The 21,129-nt window shown below is 36.6% G+C and overlaps 1 protein-coding gene across 3 annotated transcripts in view; it reads left to right on the top strand.

The window, feature by feature from the left end:
- The window catches only part of FSIP2 (fibrous sheath interacting protein 2), a 120,097-nt gene that overhangs the window by 96,636 nt on the left and 2,332 nt on the right, over positions 1-21,129 (top strand). For 2 of the 3 annotated variants that reach the window (XM_070071516.1, XM_051849367.2), the window contains 4 exons: positions 2,148-2,645; positions 4,158-4,258; positions 14,278-14,324; positions 18,279-18,322. In XM_070071516.1, the coding sequence (XP_069927617.1) occupies positions 2,148-2,645; positions 4,158-4,258; positions 14,278-14,324; positions 18,279-18,322 (690 nt within the window). The remainder of the gene's footprint in view (positions 1-2,147; positions 2,646-4,157; positions 4,259-14,277; positions 14,325-18,278; positions 18,323-21,129) is intronic. The other variant, XM_051849368.2, reaches the window with a different exon arrangement.

Below are 21,129 nucleotides of genomic sequence, written 5' to 3'. Positions count from 1 at the left end.
GGTCCCTTACAGTTTTAAATTTCTCTCTTCCATGTAGATTATCATCATTACATTAGCATTGTACTTAATTGACTTCATTCACAAATAAGGGTACTTCTATATGAAATACCTTTATATAAACAATTCCCTCGAATTGAAATTTGTGTTAACAGACTGTAATATTAACTCAAATCAGTTTTTATCTACATGTAGAACTATCTGTCACAAATATTACTACTAGTTACTAGGTCTTACTTATGTCATTTATAAACCACAGACAGCAGTAAGAGATTATTTAAGCCAACACAATAAAGTTTACCCTTTTAATAAAAATGAAAAGTCACATTGTTTAAAAAAAAGATGCAGCTGTAGAAAGCTCAGTTAAGGCATATAAATCAGACATACAAATCAGTACCAGTGTTGTCTATCTTCAGCAGTGGATCACAGAAGAGATGAAAGAATAGCAGATAAGGTCAGATGCTCTAGATATTTGTTGGCTCTATCTTAAAGCTTAATTCTCTTTTTTGTAAAGTACCATAAATTCTCAACATAACAGACTTGTGTGGTCAAACCACAGGTAGTAACAAATACACAACCATAAAAATAATTCTGGATTTTCTAAATCACTGTTTACTCCCCTAGCACAGATAATCAAAATTGGTTTTCATTTTCTTAAAGAGGTTCTTATGATAACTCTTTTTCCCATAAAATGTTCCCTTAAGGCATCATTATTATACCTTATACTACAAAGGTGGCTTGCAATGTTCAAAAGGGAAGTTGAATGCATTTGATCTAGCTAAAAGACCGAGAAGGAATTAAAGAGGTTGAAAATAAGATTATTAACAAGTTCAGAGGTTCTGTGACATATTCAAAGTTGACAGAAATGGAAAATCATGTTATTTGATTATAATTGTATATGATAATTATAGAATTATAATTGAAAATAGAAATTGAGATATGACTAGAGAGGTGAGAAGAAATGAATATTTTTGAAAAATCTTTTCAAGATTACAATGAATATATCAGTAGTGCAAGGGTAGGGAGTGAAAATTCAAAGACCATAATTTTGCCTACTCATCATTTTTACAAATCAAACTAAGGCAATATCTAGTCTTCTTTTTTTAACAGCTAGAGTTATAGACAGTGAGAGAGAGAGAGAGAGAAAGGTCTTCCTTCCATTGGTTCACCCCTTAAATGGCCGCTGCGCTGATCCGAAGCCAGGAGCCAGGTACCTCTTCCTGGTCTCCCATGCAGATGCAGGAGCCCAAGCACTTGGGCTAGCTTCCACTGCGCTCCAGGTCCACAGCAGAGAGCTGTACTGTAAGAGGAGCAACCGGGACTAGAACCCAGCGCCCATATGGGATGCCAGTGCCACAGGCAGTGGATTAACCAAGTGAGCCATGGCGCCGGCACGTGTCTACTTTTTATTCTTGAACCTATGTGTAATTAGATTTCTTTAGGATCTACTACCTACGATTTTAAAAAAGAATATTTAAAAGACAGAGTTTTATATATATATATATATATATATAGAGAGAGAGAGAGAGAGAGAGAGAGAGTCAAAGAGAGCAAGCTTCCATCCACTGGTTCACTCTCCAAATGGCCACAAAGGTCGGGTGTGTGCCAGGCTGAATCCAGAAACATGGAGCTTCTTCCAGGTCTCCCAGTGGGTGGCAGGGGCTCAAGGACTCAGGCCATCTTTTTTTCAGGCAATAAGCAAGGAGCTGGATCAGAAGTGGAGCAGCAGCTGGGCCTCAAAATGACACTGCAGCTTAACCCTCTGAGCCACAGCACTGGCCCCTAACTAGGATTTTTTTTTTTAATTATCATTTCTACTTCTGCCACACAAATTCCAAGATAAATAACAAAAAATAGAAGGTAATTGAACTATTTTGCAATATAAAGTTTAAGAAAAAGGAAACTATTTAGACTTTCCTCTTTTTGGAGTAACATATAATATTATGAACTCAGTGTAAATGAAATGATAGACAATAAGTATGATTTTTATTCATTTCTTTTTAAAATATTACATAAATACAAGTAAGTGGCATTGAAGATACTATTTATATTGTAACTGAAAATCATAAGAAAATAGCTGTATCTCAATAGAACTACAGGAAAGTGATTGAAACATTTGCTTTTAATATTTGTTGTACCTTATATTTCAGGCTGTTTGCAGAAATTCATTTCAGAATGTAAGAAAACCTGATATCACCAAGGTAGAGCTTTTAAAAGATGTTCACTGCAAAAGAGATCTTATCACTCGTTTAGTAGCTCACGATATTGATCATGGAGATTCAGAAAGTACCACTGGAGAAGTCATTTCTGATGAAGATGAAATTGTTTTAGGAGAGGTTATTGGACAAGAAGAATGCATACGTGAACTAAGTGAATGTCAAGTGAAAGAAGTCATGAAGACACCAGCAAGCAAAGCTGCTTCTCCCAAAACAACAGTAAGCACAGGCAGCCTGAAAAGGTTTTTAGCACTCAGCAAATGCTGTCAGCCTACATACAGTGCAAACATAGAAAGTATTGAAGCCATCTCAAATCTGAGAATAGAATCTAATGAGTCACAAGTTAAAAGAGCTGTTGCTAAGCTTGACATGGCCACAACAAAAATCTTGACTGAAACAAACACTTCTAGGGAGAAAAAGTTACAATGTAAGGTAAGTGAGAAATATGGCTGTCAGTGACAAGATTAGAGAGATTCACAAATCCTGTTCAAGAATGTACCTTGATTAGGCAGAAAATACTAAAATGGATTAATTTTCCTTCTTAGCCTAGTGATATTTACAGCATAAGTAAAACAATTTACATATGCAATCATAAAACTCAATTAAAAGGAAAGCAGGTAATAGGAAGAAACCTAGATTAATTAGAACTCCAAAGGAAAAAAGGAAATGGAAACTAGTTAAAAGAAATGTAAGCTAATAATTTAAAATAATTGATTCAGTCATTTTCGTATGTTGGCTAGTAAGTTCTCATTTATATCCATGGGAAAGGACCCTAAGGTTGGTTGAGGTAGGCAGAAACTTAAAAACATCCTTAGAAATTCAGATTGTCTGAGTTTGAATCCCAATATTTAATAAATACATGACCTTTGGGCAAGTTACATAGCCAGCTTTTTCTTTAAACATATTTTAGCCAACTTTACAAAATTTCACGTTAATAAAAATATTTTAACTGTAACCCTTATAAACATCTATTAAACACCACTATAAACATCTATCAAACACCCTCAAATGATTATCTGATCCTCAATGACCCTTGAGGTTTATCCCTGTCCAAAAATCTGTACCGTATGTGTATTTTTGGTGAATATATAATTTAGGATTTCCTGATAGGACAGTTCTCTTGATTACACATTTCATAATTACTTGAAAGCTTAGATGAATGATAGCAGAAGAACAAATATAACTCCACTCAGTTTAAAAGCACACATGAGGAGTTGTGGTAAAGTGGTTAAAGCCTCTGCATGCAATGTCAGCATCCCATGTGAATACCAGTTCAAGTCCCAGATGCTCCACTTCCAATCCACCTGCCTGCTAATGTGCCTGGGATAGCAGTGGTAGATAGCCCAAGTGCTTAGGCACCTGCAAACACATGGGAGATCGAGAAGAAGCTCCAGGCTCCTGGCTTAGGTCTGACCTGACCTAGGCTGTTGCCAGGGAGTAAACCAGCAAATGGAAGATTCATTCTCTCTCTCCCTCTCTCTTTCCCTCTCTCTCTCTCTCTCTTTTTCTCTATCTGTCTCCCTCTCTCTGTAACTCTTTCAAATAATTAAAATACATCTTTCTAGAAAAAGCAAAGCACACATGACCTCCCAACAAATATATTAGAATTTGTGATAATATTATTGACCTGGCATGCTTCTGAATTGATGAGAGTTTTATCTGTGTCATTCTTTTTTATATAAATATGATCTTAAATATTTTTAAAGCTTAGAAATGGAAAATTATATTCTCTACTTCTTAATTTAGTGCATCTGTACTGAGCCATTTCAAAAGAATTATATTCGGAAGATATATTTTAATATCAATTATAGGATTCATCCATCTTTTATGAAATCTCTAAAACTTTGTCGCATTAACCTGTAGACTACAAAATATGCCCACAGATGAGAATGTACATATCAAGCCCTATTTAGTATAATACATGATTTGCATTTTTCTTTCCAGAAGGAAGAAAGGGTTGTTATTGCTGAACCAACACATTACTTACTACATAGAATTATGAGTTCATCTTCATACAACCAAGAAGATTTCATTTCAACTGTCAGGTATATGAAAATAAACTAATATTGATGTAAAAATCTGAGATGAAAGCAATGCTTAAGGGAAGGGTAATGCCCATGGCAAAACTGTAATTGAGCAAGTTTTCAAAGTAAATTTTCCCTCAATTCTTATTCTTACCTCCTTTGCCTCCACACTATGGATGATAATTCCTAAGTGTCATATTAATCTGTTTCACCATTTCTAGTTACCTGGCTCACTCATCATTGTCTTACAACTTCTGTCTATTGTATTGGTGTCTTGGATCAAGTATTTGTCAGTATTTTTTTAACCAAAGAGATAGGCATTTGGTCAACCATATGATATGAACTATTTGCACAAAAATATTCCTGCTTAGCCCCCTTAGGTGAGCTGAGTTTTCCACTATATAGCACTGCCTAATGGAGCAATACAATGAAAAGAGGGAGAAATGTAAGTTGGAGCATTTAGAGATGAATTATAGGAATCAATAATGGTTGATGTGAACTTTTAAGTATGAATAGCATTTACAAAAGAGGAAGACAATATAAGTTTGCATGACCGTAAGATCAATGTGTGGACTGTATATGTTATGCAGGCATCTCTCTATTGTTTACATCAATGAAATAGACAGGAGCACAGAAAATGCTGGCTAAATATAAAGTTAGACAAAGATAGTATGTAGAAGTTTCAGGTCACTATTTTCTCATGGGGGGAAAAACTATAAATTGTCTATAAACTGTAAACATATATAAGCTGCTTTTATGTTATCAACATTATATAGAAACAATCTAGAAAGCAGTCAAATACCTATAGCAATGAAAAGTAACATTAAAGAAAATGTTACATTGAAAATGGTAAACAATTGTTTTAGGTGTTTACTTAATTCTTACTGTACCTCTCGCAGCACATCATAGCACATTTCAAAGGGATGTGCCCGATTCACGGCATCTTCCCTCAGGAGGGGAAAAGCAGAATCGAACCTCTTTTTGTAGTATTTTGGAATGCATACAGGCTGTCTAAGGACATTATTTTTGTCTCACCTGATGAGTACCTTACAGTGACAATGGTGACATAGCTGGATATAAGCCTGGAAAGTGCAGACTAGAGTTGATAGGTGCCAAAACGCATGAAAACATGAGAAAAAATTCATACCCACAGAAACATTTGGAATGAGATTAGGATAAGTGAAATATAATATGAAGGCATTTTGAAAAGCATATGGGGATAATAGAGTTTAAAAATAAGTTTATTTTGAGGCCAGAACATTGATATTCATGATGTTTGCATAATAATCATTTCAATTAACTTTTCGAAGATATCTGCATGGATTTCCAAGAGTGTTGCATCAGAACAAAATTATCTTTAGAAATTAAAATATATTTTTAAAAAATATTATCTTTTAAAAATTAAAATTATCTTTTAAACCTATTTTCCATGAACTCTTTCAAGATCCCTCATAGAATTTTTTATCCTTGAAAAGAAGCAGGGTGAGACTGTTTGAGAAAATGAGTTATTTAAAATCAGTCCTGAAGAATTGAACATTAGAAAAGCAACTTATATACATAGGCTCAGAAAAAAAAAATATATGCCAATAAAAGACCTGGAAATATCTGAAGGCTCTAATTTAGACTGTGCCCAAGGCCAAGGGTTCTACTAATTAGTAAAGGTCTTATATATCAAACTTCAGAAATTAGAAGATTTATTTATTTTTATTTATTTTACTTTCTAAATTTCAACAGAAGATCATTAGGCATGTGGAAAAACAGGGAAATATGGCCCACTCAAGGAAATACCAAGAAATGTCCCTGAAGAAACCCATGAATTGAACACACATGATTATGGCTTCAATTAAAATTTTGACTATGATGTAAATCAAAAATTAAGGAAGAGGGGCTGGCATTATGGCATAGGAGGTTAAGCTGCTGCCTGCAGTGCCAGCCAGCATCCTCTGTGGGTGCCAGTTCAAGACCAGTCTGCTCCACTTTCAATTCAGCTCCCTACTAATGTGCCTGGGTAAGCAGCACAAGATGCCCCAGCTCTTCAAACACCTGCACCCACGTGCTAGACCCATAAGAAGCTGCTGGCTGCTAGCTTGGGCCTTGCCCAGCCCTGGCCATTGCAGTCATCTGGGGAGTGAACCAATGGTTTAAGTCTCTCTCTCCTCCCCACCCCATAACTCCACCTTTCAAGTAAATAAAATATATCTTAAAAAATTTAAGCAAGGAAGGAGAAAGTAAGGAAAGAAAGAAAAGAAAACAAAAAGAAAATGAGCAGGAGGGAGGAAAGGAAGTATCATTATATTCTTAGTGTTATAAATGTGAACTACATTGATTTTGTTCTCTGTGTATTAATATCACACTAACATGAGAATTGATGGAAAAGAAAGATGATACCAAGGATAAAATATATCACTGGAGTTGCAGAACACTTAGCTTTGTGTGTTGCCTGAACCCTTCCATTCTTAGTCCAAAAATAAAAAATAAAAATCACCTGAATTTTTTTACCTCTAGTTGTATATCTGGTTAATATTTAAATGAACCACATGTTTTCAAAAAATAAAGTTGAAACTTCGAAAGAAAAAATCTTCGGTGACAGAGTTGGGGAAGCATTCAGGAGAGGGAACACTTCAAGGAGCTGGGAAAATGCTGCCTCTGCAGTTGGTGTGGAAATTCTGCTCTCTCACCTCTGATAACCTGCTTTATGCATATTTCCCATTTGGGTGTTCTTCAGGCACATTTAAAATAAACTGACAATGCAAGCAGAGCACTTTCCTGAGTTCTATGAGTCTTCTATTCAGAAGTGTAAGTTGTCTGATACCCCATTTGTGAATGGCCTCTAAATGGTGGCAGTTTTAGTCAGGGGTCTGTGATAACTTCACATGAGCTCAGAACTGAAATGCTGGAGTCTTAATTGATATTGGAGAATTGGTATGGAAAAAGTACATGTATTGGAAATAACCATCATATTTGGAGTCAGGACCGGTATCAGAAAATATATTACAAGAATATTTACTCAAGCACTTCATTTAAATCTACTGACTTTCTATTTTAAATAGATAACCCATATTATAGTTGATTACCTTCTGAAGATTTTTGACAAGGCAAAAGTAGAGAAATTATATGAGATTTGTAAGGGATACTTGAAGACACTGAGTTTTGAGGAAGGATCCAAGAGAATCAAAGAACTAGATAAAAGCCATAGCAGTGTTTAAGAGAAAAGGCAGAACCAGAAGCTTGAGACAGTGTATCATTTGGGCATTCCCGTGCATTCTTCTTTACTACTGTGAAACAATGCCAAGATATTCTTTATATACTTTGGAAAACATTGAGGAACTTCTAAAAACAGCTGGAAAAGATATTTTTAAAAATACATTCATCTAACCAGCATCGCGGCTCAATAGGCTAATCCTCTGCCTGCAGCACCGGCACACCAGGTTCTAGTCCCAGTCAGGGCACCAGATTCTGTCCCAGTTGCCCCTCTTCCAGTCCAGCTCTCTGAAGTGGCCCGGGAGTACAGTGGAGGATTGCCCAAGTCCTTGGGCCATGTACTGCATGGGAGACCAGGAGAAGCACCTGGCTCCGGGCTTCAGATCAGTGTGGTGCGCCAGTTGCCCCTCTTCCAGCCAGCTCTCTGCTGTGGCCCGGCAGTGCAGTGGAGGATGGCCCAGGTCCTTGGGCCCTGCACCCGCATGGGAGACCAGGAGAAGCACCTGGCTCCTGGCTTCGGATCAGCATGGTGCACTGGCCGCAGTGGGCCAGCCACAGCAGCCATTGGGGAGTGAACCAATGGAAAAGGAAGAACTTTCTCTCTGTCTCTGTCTCTCACTGTCTACTCTGCCTGTCAAAAAAAAAAAAAAAAAAAAACATCCATCTGTGGAAGAGATAACAGTGCTTCCATGTTTATTGCAGCACTATTCACAACAGCCAAGAAATAGAAACAACTTAAAACTCCATATAGTGATGAGTGAATTAAAAAAAATTTGGTACATACCTACAATGGAATACTACTCAATTATAAAAAGGATGCAACCTTGTCCTTTGCAACAAGGTGGATGGAAATGGATGTCAATATGTTAAGTGTATGAATAAACAAAGTACAAAAAGACAAACATCACATGATCTCACCCAAATGTGAAGTATAATCAATAGTGATCTGATAGAAGTTAAATGAATAATGGCCATTACCTGAGAATGGAGAGGAAAAAGAAGAGGGCAAGATGGGGAAAGGTTGATTAACCATTACTTAGTTATAGTTAGATATAATAAATTCACTCTCGGTAATACTAGTGTACTGTATATTTCTGTACTTAAAAGCTAGATGATATGATTTTGGATGTTTACACTATAATGAAATGTTAAATACTTGAAAAGATAAATATATTGTCACTTATTGAATATTATATAATGTATACACATAGAAAAACAAAATAGAATATCCCTTAAATATGTATTTTATGGTACTGTTAATTTTAATTTAAAAAATATTCTCTGCTTAAAGATAGCTTCTTTAAGTAAGTTCTATAGGAAAACATAAGCTATGAGAATATCAACAAAAGAAATGGTAAGCACAGAGCCTAGAGCTAAAGAATATAATAATGGAACTGAAAGATTCAGTAGATAGTTTCACTTGCAAATGTGGATGGAGAGAAGAAACTATATGAACTTCAAGGCATTCACTTGAAATTATCAAATCTGACATGCAAAATTAAGTAAGACTGAGGAATAGCAGAGAGAGGCTAAGGAGATTTTGGAGACACCACAAAGCAGACCAATGTATGTATTATGTGATTATAAGAAGACTTTGAGAAGCCAACAGAGATATTTTTGAGGAAAAGCAGGCTGAAAACTCCATTTGAAGACCTAGATTTACAAAAAGAAGAAAACAGGAAGGCCAATAAATTCCAAATAGAATAGACAAAAAATGATCACTCCAAGACCTTTTGTAATTGAATTGTCAGAAGACAGAAAAAAGCAGAAAGAGGACTTATCATGTGCAAGGACTCTTAAGATTATCAGTGAATCTTAGCTTAAATTTTGAAAGCCAAGAGAGAGTAGATGTTATATTTAAAGAGCTAAATGTAAAACAAAGCACTTCAAACAATAATTGTATCCAGGAAAAAAAGTCCTTCAAAAGTTAGAGATTAGGACATACCAAGACAAAAGAAAAAAAATGCCTATCCATTAACACTTTGACCCACCTTACAAGAAATGGTAAAGAATGTTATTCAAGGTTGGAGTAAGATGGTGACAAAGCTTCAGTAATCCCCCACAAAGTTAACAATTTGAACAGCTATATATATTGTGACATCAGGTCATCCTCATAAGAACCAAGGATGTCAGATAAAAGCCTCCAGTGCCTAGTTTGGTGTCATAAGAAAACACATTGAAGAAGTCAGGAAGGAAAGAGTTGCCAAATCACTCCTTCCCCAGGTGGACATGGGAGACACTTCTTACTAGGAAGAGTGAAAGGGAATAAAGTCCACACCTTAGACTTGAAACTAAGTCTCAGGCCTTTTATGGTGAAACCTGGAGTAAGACAAAGCCCCACGGCCTCTGCCCCTAGACCAATACCGGAGGACCTAGGCTTCAAAGAGACTACCTCCTTCACATTCCCTAATCTGTAACAGACCACACTGAAAGGCCTTGACATGGGGGAGTAAGGTGAGGAAACTCTATTAAGACTTTGCCTTCACAGCTCAGAATCACCATCAGATAGAGCCCTGTGCCCTGGTGGAATGGAATCATTTTGGTCTCTCTCATGTCCAGAATCACACAGGCCTGACATATACTCTGAAACTGCACTGAGCCGTTATTGTGAGATTCAAGTATGACTGAACTTAATGTTGTCCTGAGCAAACAAAGGACTACTTCTACCACCCCCACCCCAATCTCTGGAAGACAGAAAAGCAGAACAACCACTACTGGGAATAGAGTGGGAAAGTGAACTTAGGACTTTTCCTTGAAGTTTAAAACCAGGTCTAGCACTGTGAGACCCAGGACAAGGTAAAGTCCAAAAGTCTCTATCACAAGGCGATGCTCATAGACATAGCATCTAGATCAGCAGTGACATCAGGTAGAGATATATACCTTGGTGGAATGGATGAATGCTTTATCCTTCAACATCCCCAGCCTCTTGCAGCATAGATGAGATGTGCATCTGCAAGGCAGCACAGGGCCTTGTAGCTATGAGTCTCAGTTGCGACCCAGCTTAGTATTTGTCTAGGTTGCCAAGAGACTGGTTTCATCACCCCTCCACCAACTGTGGGCAAACAAAGAAAGAGATTCAAAGTGATGGAGAGTAGGTCACCAAAGTAAGCACAACTTTGTGTCTTGGAAATGATAAAATATTGCTGGGCAGATACTATTGATTATTGTCCCCAGGTCAGGGTCAGCTGATGAAACCACCAGACATGCTCTGGGTCCACGTGGATGTCTGTGATCCCAGCCAATTGGACTTAATATGGGCCAGCATCAACTAAGCTTGGCTGCAACAACCTCAGGCTGCAGGTCCATCTCAGCAGCAGGCAGCACACAAAGTCAACCTTGGCACATCCTTAAGCTGTCCTGGTTTGCAAAGCTGTTGGTACCAAATATGATCTAGCACTGCGGATTGAATGACCACAGGACTAATTAATCCATTTCTTAGACAACCCCAGGCAATATAACATGTAAAAATAATTGCTTGAATGGAAAAGATATATGGTATGAAAATAGTGCATAGAATCCTGGAACTGGCAATAGGGGAAAACTCTAGAAACGCTATGAAGCTTTATCTCTGCCAATATGTGTACCTGAATGGACCCCCTTGTCTCCAGAACAGTGTTCCTGTAACCCTAGGTACAATGAACTGAAGGTTGGCCCTCCCATGATCCTCAATTCTGCCCAAAAGGCTGCTACCAAAATCCTCTCATTTGATAAAGATGTAATTGGTGCTATCCATAATGTGAAAAAGAGGTAGGGAGCATAGCTATATCGGAGTCGATTTTTGTATGCAATTTAATGTGTTAACCATTTAAAGAATATTGTCAAATTTTAGAATGTTACATGTAATTCCTGTGGTAATAACAAAGTTATTATATACATTTTACAAATTTGAATGGATTCAGTTACCAAGAAGCATCAACTAAACACAAAAAAATAGTAGAGGAGAAAATGAAAACTTGCAAAAGTAAGTTATTTCCTATTAGTAATTAATTAGCAATTTTAAGTCAAAAGATATAGATGAAAGCATAGAATTTAAAAAGAGATTCAACTGTATTTTTGCCACAAGATATTCACTTTATATTAAGAACATCAATTGATTGAAAGTGAAAGAATGAAAAAAGAACACAAATAAAAATGAGAAGAAAGCAAAGGCAGCTGTATTAATATTAGAAAAACTAAACTGTAAGTGAAAAATTACTACAAGGAAAAAACACTATGTAATGATAAAGGAACAATTTGTCAAATATGTATAATAATCATAAACATATACAACACTAGAGATTCAAAATATTCACAGTAAATACAGGTAGAATTGAAGAGAGAAATAAATAACTGTTCAATAACAGTATCAGTAAGTATTATATATAAACAACATTATTGACCAATTTAACCTAATACACATATACAGAACACTCCATGTAACAACAGTAGATTCCAATTTTTAGAGTGCACCTGAAACATTCTTAGGATACACAATATCTCGGGCCATGAAATGAGTCTTAGTAAATTTGCAAAGTTTGAAATAATTTGAAGCATTTTACCATTCACAACATAATGAAACTAGAAATCAAAAGCAGAAGGAAAACTGAAAAAGCAGAAATAATTAGGAATTAAATGGCATATTCTTAAGTAAAGGATCAAGGCAGTAATCATAAGAAATTTATAAATTATTTGAGATGAGTGAATATTAAATTTAAAAAAATGAAATATTAAATTGAAACATAATGTAAAAAGCTCCCATAGCTAAATAACAATTAAAAAACCCAACTAAAAATGTGCAAAAGAATAACTAGCCATTTCTTCAAAGAAGGTATAAAATAGTTAATAAGCACATGAAAAAATGTTCAACATCACTAAACATTAGAGCAATGTAAATTAAACTCACAATTTACTTAATGTATGCTAAACTGATCTTCTGTATATAAAGAGAATCGAAAATGAATCTTGATGTGAATGGAAGGGGAGAGGGAGTAGGAAAGGGGAGGGTTGCGAGTGGGAGGGTCGTTATGGGGGGGAAGCCATTGTAATCCATAAGCTGTACTTTGGAAATTTATATTCATTAAATAAAAGTTAAAAAAAAAGAAAAAGAAAAAAAAAGTAAACTCACAATAAAGTACCACTTTAAATCTATTAGGATAGCTATATCAAAAACTGGAGGGAAATTGAAAGAAGGAAAGAGGAAGGGAGGGATGAAGGGAAAAGGAAAGGAGGAAAAGAAAGGAAAGGAAAGCAGAGGAGAAGAGAGGGGAGAGGAGGGTAAGAGAGAGGAAAGGAAGGAAGGGAGGGAGGGAGGGAGCAGAAGGGAGAGAGGGAGGGAGGGAGGGAGGGAGGGAGCAGAAGGGAGAGAGGGAGGGAGAGAGGGAGGGAGGGAGGGAGGGAGCAGAAGGGAGAGAGGGAGAGAGAGAGGGAGGGAGAAAGGGAGGAATGGAGGGAGGGAGGAAGAGAGGGAGGGAGGAATGGAGGGAGGGAGGGAGGAATGGAGGGAGGGAGGGAGGGAGGGAGGAAGGAAGGAAGGAAGGAAGGAAGGAAGGAAGGAAGGAAGGAAGGAAGGAAGGAAGGAAGGAAAGAACACTGGTAATGATGTATAGCAGTGGAAATCTGGTGGGAATATAAAATGTTGCACACAGTGTAGAAAATACTTTGGAGTTTTCTCTCAAAGCTAAACATAGAATTAGCATATGATACAATATTTTAATTTGAGTATATGTCTACAAGAATCAAAGGCAGGAACTGCAACAGATATTTGTACACTCATGTTATAATATTATTCACAATAGACAAATAATGAAAGCATCCTACACATCCATTGATGGATGGATGGATAAACAATACGTGTTATCTGCATCCTATAGATTAAGCCTTAAAAAAGAAGGAAATTCCAACACATGATACAATGTGAACACTGAACACTTTATATTATGCTAATGGGATGTTAGACACAGAAAAGAAATATTCCATGATTCTACTCATATGTTATGCCTCGAGTAGTAGTATTCATAGAATCAGAAAGGATAGAGGGTTTGTTTCCAGGGGAAAGGGAAAAGGAAAATGAGGGAAAGGAGATGTTAGTATTCAGTGGTTTGGAGTTATAAATAAGTAAGATGTAAGGATACTGGGGATGGATAGTGGTGATGGTTGCATAACAATGTGAATGTTCTAAAGCCACAGAATTATTCACCTAAAAATAGTGATGAGGATAATTTTATATAACTTCAATCATAATTTTAAGTGGGAAAATTAGATTAGAAATCATTTTTATTCCATTTGAAATTTCAGCAATATACTTTTACAGATTTGCTTCCAAATGAAGACTGGGTATTATTTCACTTAACCTGTAATTTTTTTTTTAAACTTTTATTTAATGCATATAAATTTCCAAAGTACGACTTATGGATTACAATGGCTTCCCCCCCATACCGTCCCTCCCACCCACTACCCTCCCCTTTCCCACTCCCTCTCCCCTTCCATTCACATCAAGATTCATTTTCAATTATCTTAATATACAGAAGATCAGCTTAGTATACATTAAGTATGGATTTCAACAGTTTGCTCCCACACAGAAACATAAAGTGAAAAATAATAGATGATTTTTTTTAATGATGATGAAATCAGAGCAGTCATGTTTAATCCCAGTGAGAGTCAAGTTGGGAATTGATAATTTCTTTTTTTTTTTTTTTTTTTTTTTTTACAGAGGATCAGTTTAGTATGCATTAAAAAGGATTTCAACAGTTTGCCCCCCATAGAAACACAAAGTGAAATATATTGTTTGAGTACTCATTATAGCATTAATTTTTTCATTTATTATATACACAGGAAGTGATGTCATTTTTCTTTTGTTTCAGTGAGACTGAAGATTATAGCCCAGATCCCAGTGCTACAATATTAGAAGGTTGGACTCTTTCTTCTTTATTTAAATTATAGAGTAGTTAAAATGTTTACAAAAATGACTTTTTTAGTTTTCAAATAAATTTGATTTTTTTCTGTGAATTTATTTACTTTTGGAAAGTGATCCAATATTACATCATTCAGGTGTGAAATCAAGCCAAATACTTTGCCTTACCTGAGTTGGTATTAAAAGTTTATTAACAATTTTATAGGGCTGGCACTGTGGCATAGCAGGTAAAGCCGCTGCCTACAGTGTCAGCATCCCATATTGGCATCACTTCAAGTCCCAGCTGCTCCACTGCCCATCCAGCTCTGTCTATGGCCATGGGAAAGCAGCAGAAGATGACCCAAGTCCTTAGGCCCCTGGACCCGCATGGGATACTTGGAAGAAGCTCCAAGTTCCTGGTTTCCAATCAGTGCAGCTCCAGCCATTACAGCCATCTGGGGAGTGAACCACCAGATGGAAGAATTCTCTTTCTGTTTCTGTCTCTCTAACTCTGATTTTCAAATAAATGAATAAATCTTTTGTTTAAAGTTCAATAACAATTTTAAAATCAAGTACCTGAGGTACTATGAATGTATATTTTCTCTGCTCCTGTGTGACAATAAGGATATGTTTTCACGATAGTCCATATATCAGCCAGAACTCATGCCTCTCTGATTTGATTAATTTTTCTTTGATTAGTTACACTTCCTTCAGTGATGAGGGAACTTTTTCCTGCCAAGGAAAATTTGAATATTTATAACATCAATCATATCCCATACAAAATTATTAACTTTAAAAAGTATACAGCTATAAATTTATTGAATTTTTTAAAGATTTATTTATTTATTTGAAAGGCAGAGTTACAGAGAGGTAGATGCAGAGAGACAGAGAAGTCTTCCACCTGCTGGTTCACTTTCCAGATGGCTGCAACAGCCCTAGCTGTGCCATTTCAAAGCCAGGAGGAGCCAGGAGCTTCTTCTGGGTCTCCCACATGGGTGCAGGGGCCCAAGGATTTGGCCATCTTCTACCACTTTCCCAGGCTATAACAAAGAACTGCATCAGAAGTGGAGCATCTGCGATTAGAATGGGTGCCCATATGGGATGCCAGCACTGCAGGCAGCAGCTTTACCCACTACACCACGGCGCCAGCCCAGTTTATTGAATTTTAATGTTTTCCTTCGGTTTCCGTGGTAGGGTCAGGTGTTTTTATTGGCCTTATACAGCCTACCTCTGCATGTCATAATCCTACCAAAATGTAAAAACAGCCTCTTCAAACTAAATTTATTTGCCCACATTAAAATCTGGCTGCAATGGACCTTCTTCCCTTTCTCCCTCTCTTCCTATTTTCTCTCCTTCCTTCCTACCCTTTTCTTCTTTCCATTTTGAAAATCTCTGTACTGGCTCCTTATGATGTTTGTTAGGAGTTTCTAGTCATCTGTTGATAACTCAGAGTACTAATGTGGTTCTTCTAACAATGACAGCATGTGTAAGAAGAAGGGCGTCATGTTTACTATAACATGGCCTTGAACTCCAAACCACAGTTTTATCATGGCTATTTCAAACATGCAACCCATCCAGGGAACATTTCCCCTCAACTTAGAAACAATTTTAAGGTAATTCACAGAACAATAGTAAGTATACCAGAATTTCCATAAACATATAACCATTAGGTGTCAGAGCAATCACTAATATGACTTCTGAATTATGAAACCATCACTAATATGACTTCTGAATTATGAAACCATACTCTGTTATACAGACAGAAACTGCCTACTACCACCCTCCTCATCTGATGGATAAACTTAAGATGAGGTTGAAGAAGTGATGAGTCCAATATTATTATACTTGAAAATGATCTAGTTTGGATCTCAAATCTCCTGCCACCACCAGTGTTTTGGTTTCTTTTATTCAATTGTGTTGCAGAGATCATGCTTATTTCTTATATCCTTCAGGATATTGTAACTGTCCAATTCAATTATTCATTCATTTGAAGATTTACTATTACCTTTAAGTTATAAGACTACATATACATATTAGTCCGACAATTATTTCTGTCATGGAATTTGCATTTTAACTCGGGGTGGGAAGACAAATGATGAGGACAAAATCCCAATTTACTGTACTGGCTTACAAAGCCTACATACATCACCTGGGTATCACCCTAGCCCCTATGACTTCTCTCACCTTCTCCTCTGTTTCTCTCTGTGGTTCACTCCACTCCAGCCTAATTTGCCTCCTAGTTATTCCTTAGATATTCCAGACATTTATGGTCTTTGCAGTTGCCAGTCCATCCTGTAAGTACTTCCCCCAGTAACTGCATTGCGAAGTCTTCATTTTCAAATCTTGACTCAAATGTCATTTCTCAGTGGTATCTTCTCTGTACACCTTCCCTGAAAGTGCAACTTGTTTCCCATCATGACATTACATATCACTGTTTTTACCATATCTTTCCCCTTGGTACTTATCTGGCAGACTGCATATTCGAACTACGTGTTTTTTGAGTCTCTTCTAGAATTTAAGATCCATGAAGATAGATTTTTATATCTGTTATCAACTGTATCCCCAAAAGCTTAAAATAGTCTATGGCATATAGTAAATGGAGGCATTTAGTGAATAGCATGGGGTAGAGCACAAGTGTTGGTTTAGGTATTCAAGTTAAAGTGTAACATACATAATTGGATATTTAAGTCTGGAGTTTACTAGAAAGGTCTATGCTAGATTCCTAGTTCTTAAATATGATTTTATGGTCACTCCAAGTGTCAAGAATTTGTCTGTGCCTCTTCACCAATACTAGTTGGAGTTTTATGCCCATTTAGTCTAGAAACATGAAAAAAAAAAAAAACTGGACTGATATAACTGGTAGTAAATCAAATGTCCTTGGTTGTGTAAAAGCAAAACTCTATGTTCTACCATATAAAGCAGATTCCAGTACTACAGAATATTGTTAACCAACAATAAAATCTTAGCAATTTTTTTCAGATTTTTTTCAGTAATCAATCACAATACCTTCATATTTGATTTACCTAATGTTCTCCTATTGCTTAGTTTCTAGAATCTACATTAGCCCAAAGAATAACTCAAAGAGTGAATTATTATGATTGTGAGGAGTGCATGTGTACAAAATTTGTCATTTTTCATATACTGTATCCCTTGTGAAATAAACAATTTACATTCTACATGTCAGGAAATTGATAAACAGAGAAGTTATAATTAATTTGTCAATGTTCACATAGTTCTAAGCAGTAAAATTAAGACTCGAATGCAAATTATCTGACTCCTCAGTAGGGAGTAAGTAGGTATGGACAAAGACTGTTAAGAGTTGGAATCTCTTAGGAATCATCTACAGTGTAACCTCTTATTTTAAGGTAAATAAAGAGTCCCCTAGAAATGGGATGATTGTGCATAGAATATGTAGCTAATAATGTATACCACTTGCCTTTCCTACCATATCACACTTCATTTTTTATAATTTCTAAGTGTAAGGTTAACATATGCCCAGGAGTTTCACTTATTTCAGCTTACCCTCATTGTATATGCCTTAAAAAAATAATCACTTCTCAAAATGTCCATTTTGAGATCCGATGATTGTTTACAGTTGTCTCTTCTGTTGAGAAACAGCGTTTTTTTTTTTTTTTTCTTCATACTATTTGTTGAACTTTTATTTAGTGTAGGGTTAACCTTAAGATCATTAAGTAAACTAAAAATAGATCTCTGTAAAAATTAAGAATGGGAATGGGAGAGGGAGGAGAAAGAAGGTTTGGAATGTGGGTGGGAGGGAAGAAGTATCACTACATTCCTAAATCTGTATATTTGAAATACATGAAACATGTACAATTTAAATAAAATTTTTAAAAATAATAATTACTTCTTCTATGACTAAATTACATGATTCTTTGGTGAAAAAAAAAAATCAGAGTTGTATCAACTAGTATATATACCTCAGAAAAAGACTCCTTCTTTCTACCTCCACAGAAAGTTGTCGGGAACGAAAGCCAGAGAATGCAGGCAGTGTTAAGGTAAATATTTTTCAGTAGTCCCTAGCTGGTATACACAGAAGTCCAGTTGAAAATCGTATAATTTGAAAAGTGCAATCAAAGACTGTGTGGTATGATTTAAGGAATTTCAGGAAACACTTCTTCTTCTTCTTTTTTTTTTTTTTTTTAACAATTGTTTCACGTCCAAATCTCTTCTACTAACTGAGGCTTGTGCTTGGTACCTAAAAATCCCTTAATCAAAATTCTCAACTTAAATATGAATTATGTCTCGAGGTACACAAAGTAAACCACTGATTCTCTTCAGTACTCAAATACAGTTCGACTCATTAGCCCTGTTACTCTGGGCTCTGGAGAAAAGCTGATAGTGAGCAAGTTTCTTGGCCCTCCCTAGGGCAGAGTAGACACAACTGAAGGACTTGGTGGATGTCGCGGAGGAACATTAACTTCAGAGATGGAGCGAAGTGGCTTAGAGAAAGTGAATTCTGATCTCATATCCCTAAGAACACATTCATTAGTTTTGTAAAATTCTCTCCTCCTCTCCACTGCAAGCCAAAGAAAGTTCCTTTTCCTTAATCCATATCAGAAAGTTCCCAATAAGGAATGAATCTTCAGAACCTCTTCTCTGTTTTTATTACATTGTTTCTTGTTTCAATTTAATCACATTCCAAGCAGGTCCTTGCACCTCCATTAAACAATATCCATCAATTATCCAGCTATTTCTCATATCATAATATAGCACAATGTTGAGAATTAATTTGTAAAATTCTCTCATACTTAAGATGTTTGCCACTTTACAAAGATACTGGCTTAGTTCTCCACTCAACTTAATCTTCTTTTGTGAATGTAAACGTCTGCTTAATAGTTTCAGCTACTCTTAGACAATAACTTCCAAAAACAACATGTACAAAATGCTTTGAGAACATAAAATATAGGCTTTTGTAAAAAGATTATTTATTTGAAAGGCATAGTTACAGAGAGAGGGAGGGACAGAGAGACAGACAGAGACAGAAATCTTCCATCCTCTGGGTCACTCCCAAAATAGCCTCAATGGCTGGGGCTGTGCAGGGCAAAGCCAGGAGCCAAGAGCTCATCATCATGATCTCCCAGATGAGTAACAGAGTTCCAAGGGTTTGGGACACCTGTCAATGCTTTCCCAGGCATATTAGCAGGGAGATGGCTTGAAAGTAGAGCAGACAAGACTGGAACTGGCACCCATATGGGATGCTGGTGTTGCAGGTGGTGACTTAACCCTCTGTGCTTTTTTTTTTTTTTTAGATTATTTATTTATTTGAAAAGCAGAGTTACAGAGAGGCAGAGTCAGAAAGAGAAGGAGAGAGATGTCTTCCATCTGCTGGTTCACTCCTCAAATGGCCACAACAGCCAGAGTTGGGCCTATCCAAAGCCAGGAGCCTGAATCTTCTTCCAGATCTCCCATGTGGGTGCAAGGGCCCAAGGACTTAGGCCAACTTCTGCTGCTTTCCCAGGCCCTAGCAGAGACCTGAATCGGGAGTGGAGCAGCCAGGACTCAAATTGGCACCCAAATGGGATGCCAGCACTGTAGGCGGTGGCTTTACCCACTATGCTACTGTGCAGGCCCCTAAATAATAGTCTCAGTAGTGGTGCAATCACAAGGCTATTCAAAAAATATGAAGTCTGAAAACTGAAACTGCAGGAAATAACTTCCCCAGAATGAAGGGTACTTTAAGGATGATTGATTACTTAAACCAACCAACCAACAAACAAAAATCAGTCTTCTCCAGAGGATTATAATGAGATCAAGAATCTCATAAATTGTTAAAATTGCCCAGGGCACAATGTGAAGTTACTCAACATACAAAAAACAAAGACATTATCTATAAATTTTAAGGAAAAGAACAAGAGAAGTCAAGTCCATGACAAACAAAATTTTGAAATTGTCAAAAACAAAATAGTTGAAGTTGTCTTAACAGTATAACAGTGCTACATTAAAATGGGCAAACATTCTTAAGTTAAAAAAAAGAAAACAAACAAAAAAAGTGTAAGTGTATCTACTTATTCCAGGTACAGGGTAGCATCTGCCCAATTTAAATTAGGGATTCTCAATTCTAATTCTCCCATATTAGTGTCTTTTGGGCTGTATATTTTTCCAGATTTATTTATTTATTTGAAAGTCAGATTTACAGAGAAGGGTGAGAAAAAGAAAGTGATTTTCCATCTGCTGGTTCACTACCCAGATGGCCACAACACCCAGGCTGGGCCAGGCTGAAGCCAGGAGTCAGGAGCTTCATCCTGGTCTCCCCCATGGTTAGCAGGGGCCTAAACAATTGGGCCATCTTCTGCTTCTTTTCCCAGGCCATTAGCTGGGAACTGGATCAGAAGTAGAGCAACTGGGACTCTACCCAGCACCCAAAAAAGAGTATATTTTTTTTAAAAAAATCAGAATCCCCCACTTCATGGATTCCAATTAAACTGGTATGGGCTCAAGGTATTCATACTTCTTAACTTATATGTTCACAGATAACTGTATTGTATAGCCACTGTTGAGAACCAGCACTTTAGATTATCTGTGCCCCATTTTATTCCTAGAGTATCTTATTTTCAGTATCTATATGTAAACTGCCTCAGGTCCTCCTGGAAGAACTATCATAAAACTCTCATAATAACACTTTTTATTAGATTTATACACCAGACATTTTTCTCGTGTGACATGTATTTAGACTGTATGTCACTGATTATTCACTTTCTTTTAAATTTGATAACATTATAGAATAGCCACACAATAGCCAAACCACCTTTTCCAAACTATTATGTCTTTCTAGTATAGTTTCTGCTTCTACATTCAAAGAAAT

Source organism: Oryctolagus cuniculus, chromosome 3 (genome assembly GCF_964237555.1).
Source record: "Oryctolagus cuniculus chromosome 3, mOryCun1.1, whole genome shotgun sequence".
In the NCBI taxonomy this organism is placed as follows: Eukaryota; Metazoa; Chordata; class Mammalia; order Lagomorpha; family Leporidae; genus Oryctolagus; species Oryctolagus cuniculus.
This window is presented reverse-complemented; position numbering and strand designations above follow the sequence as displayed.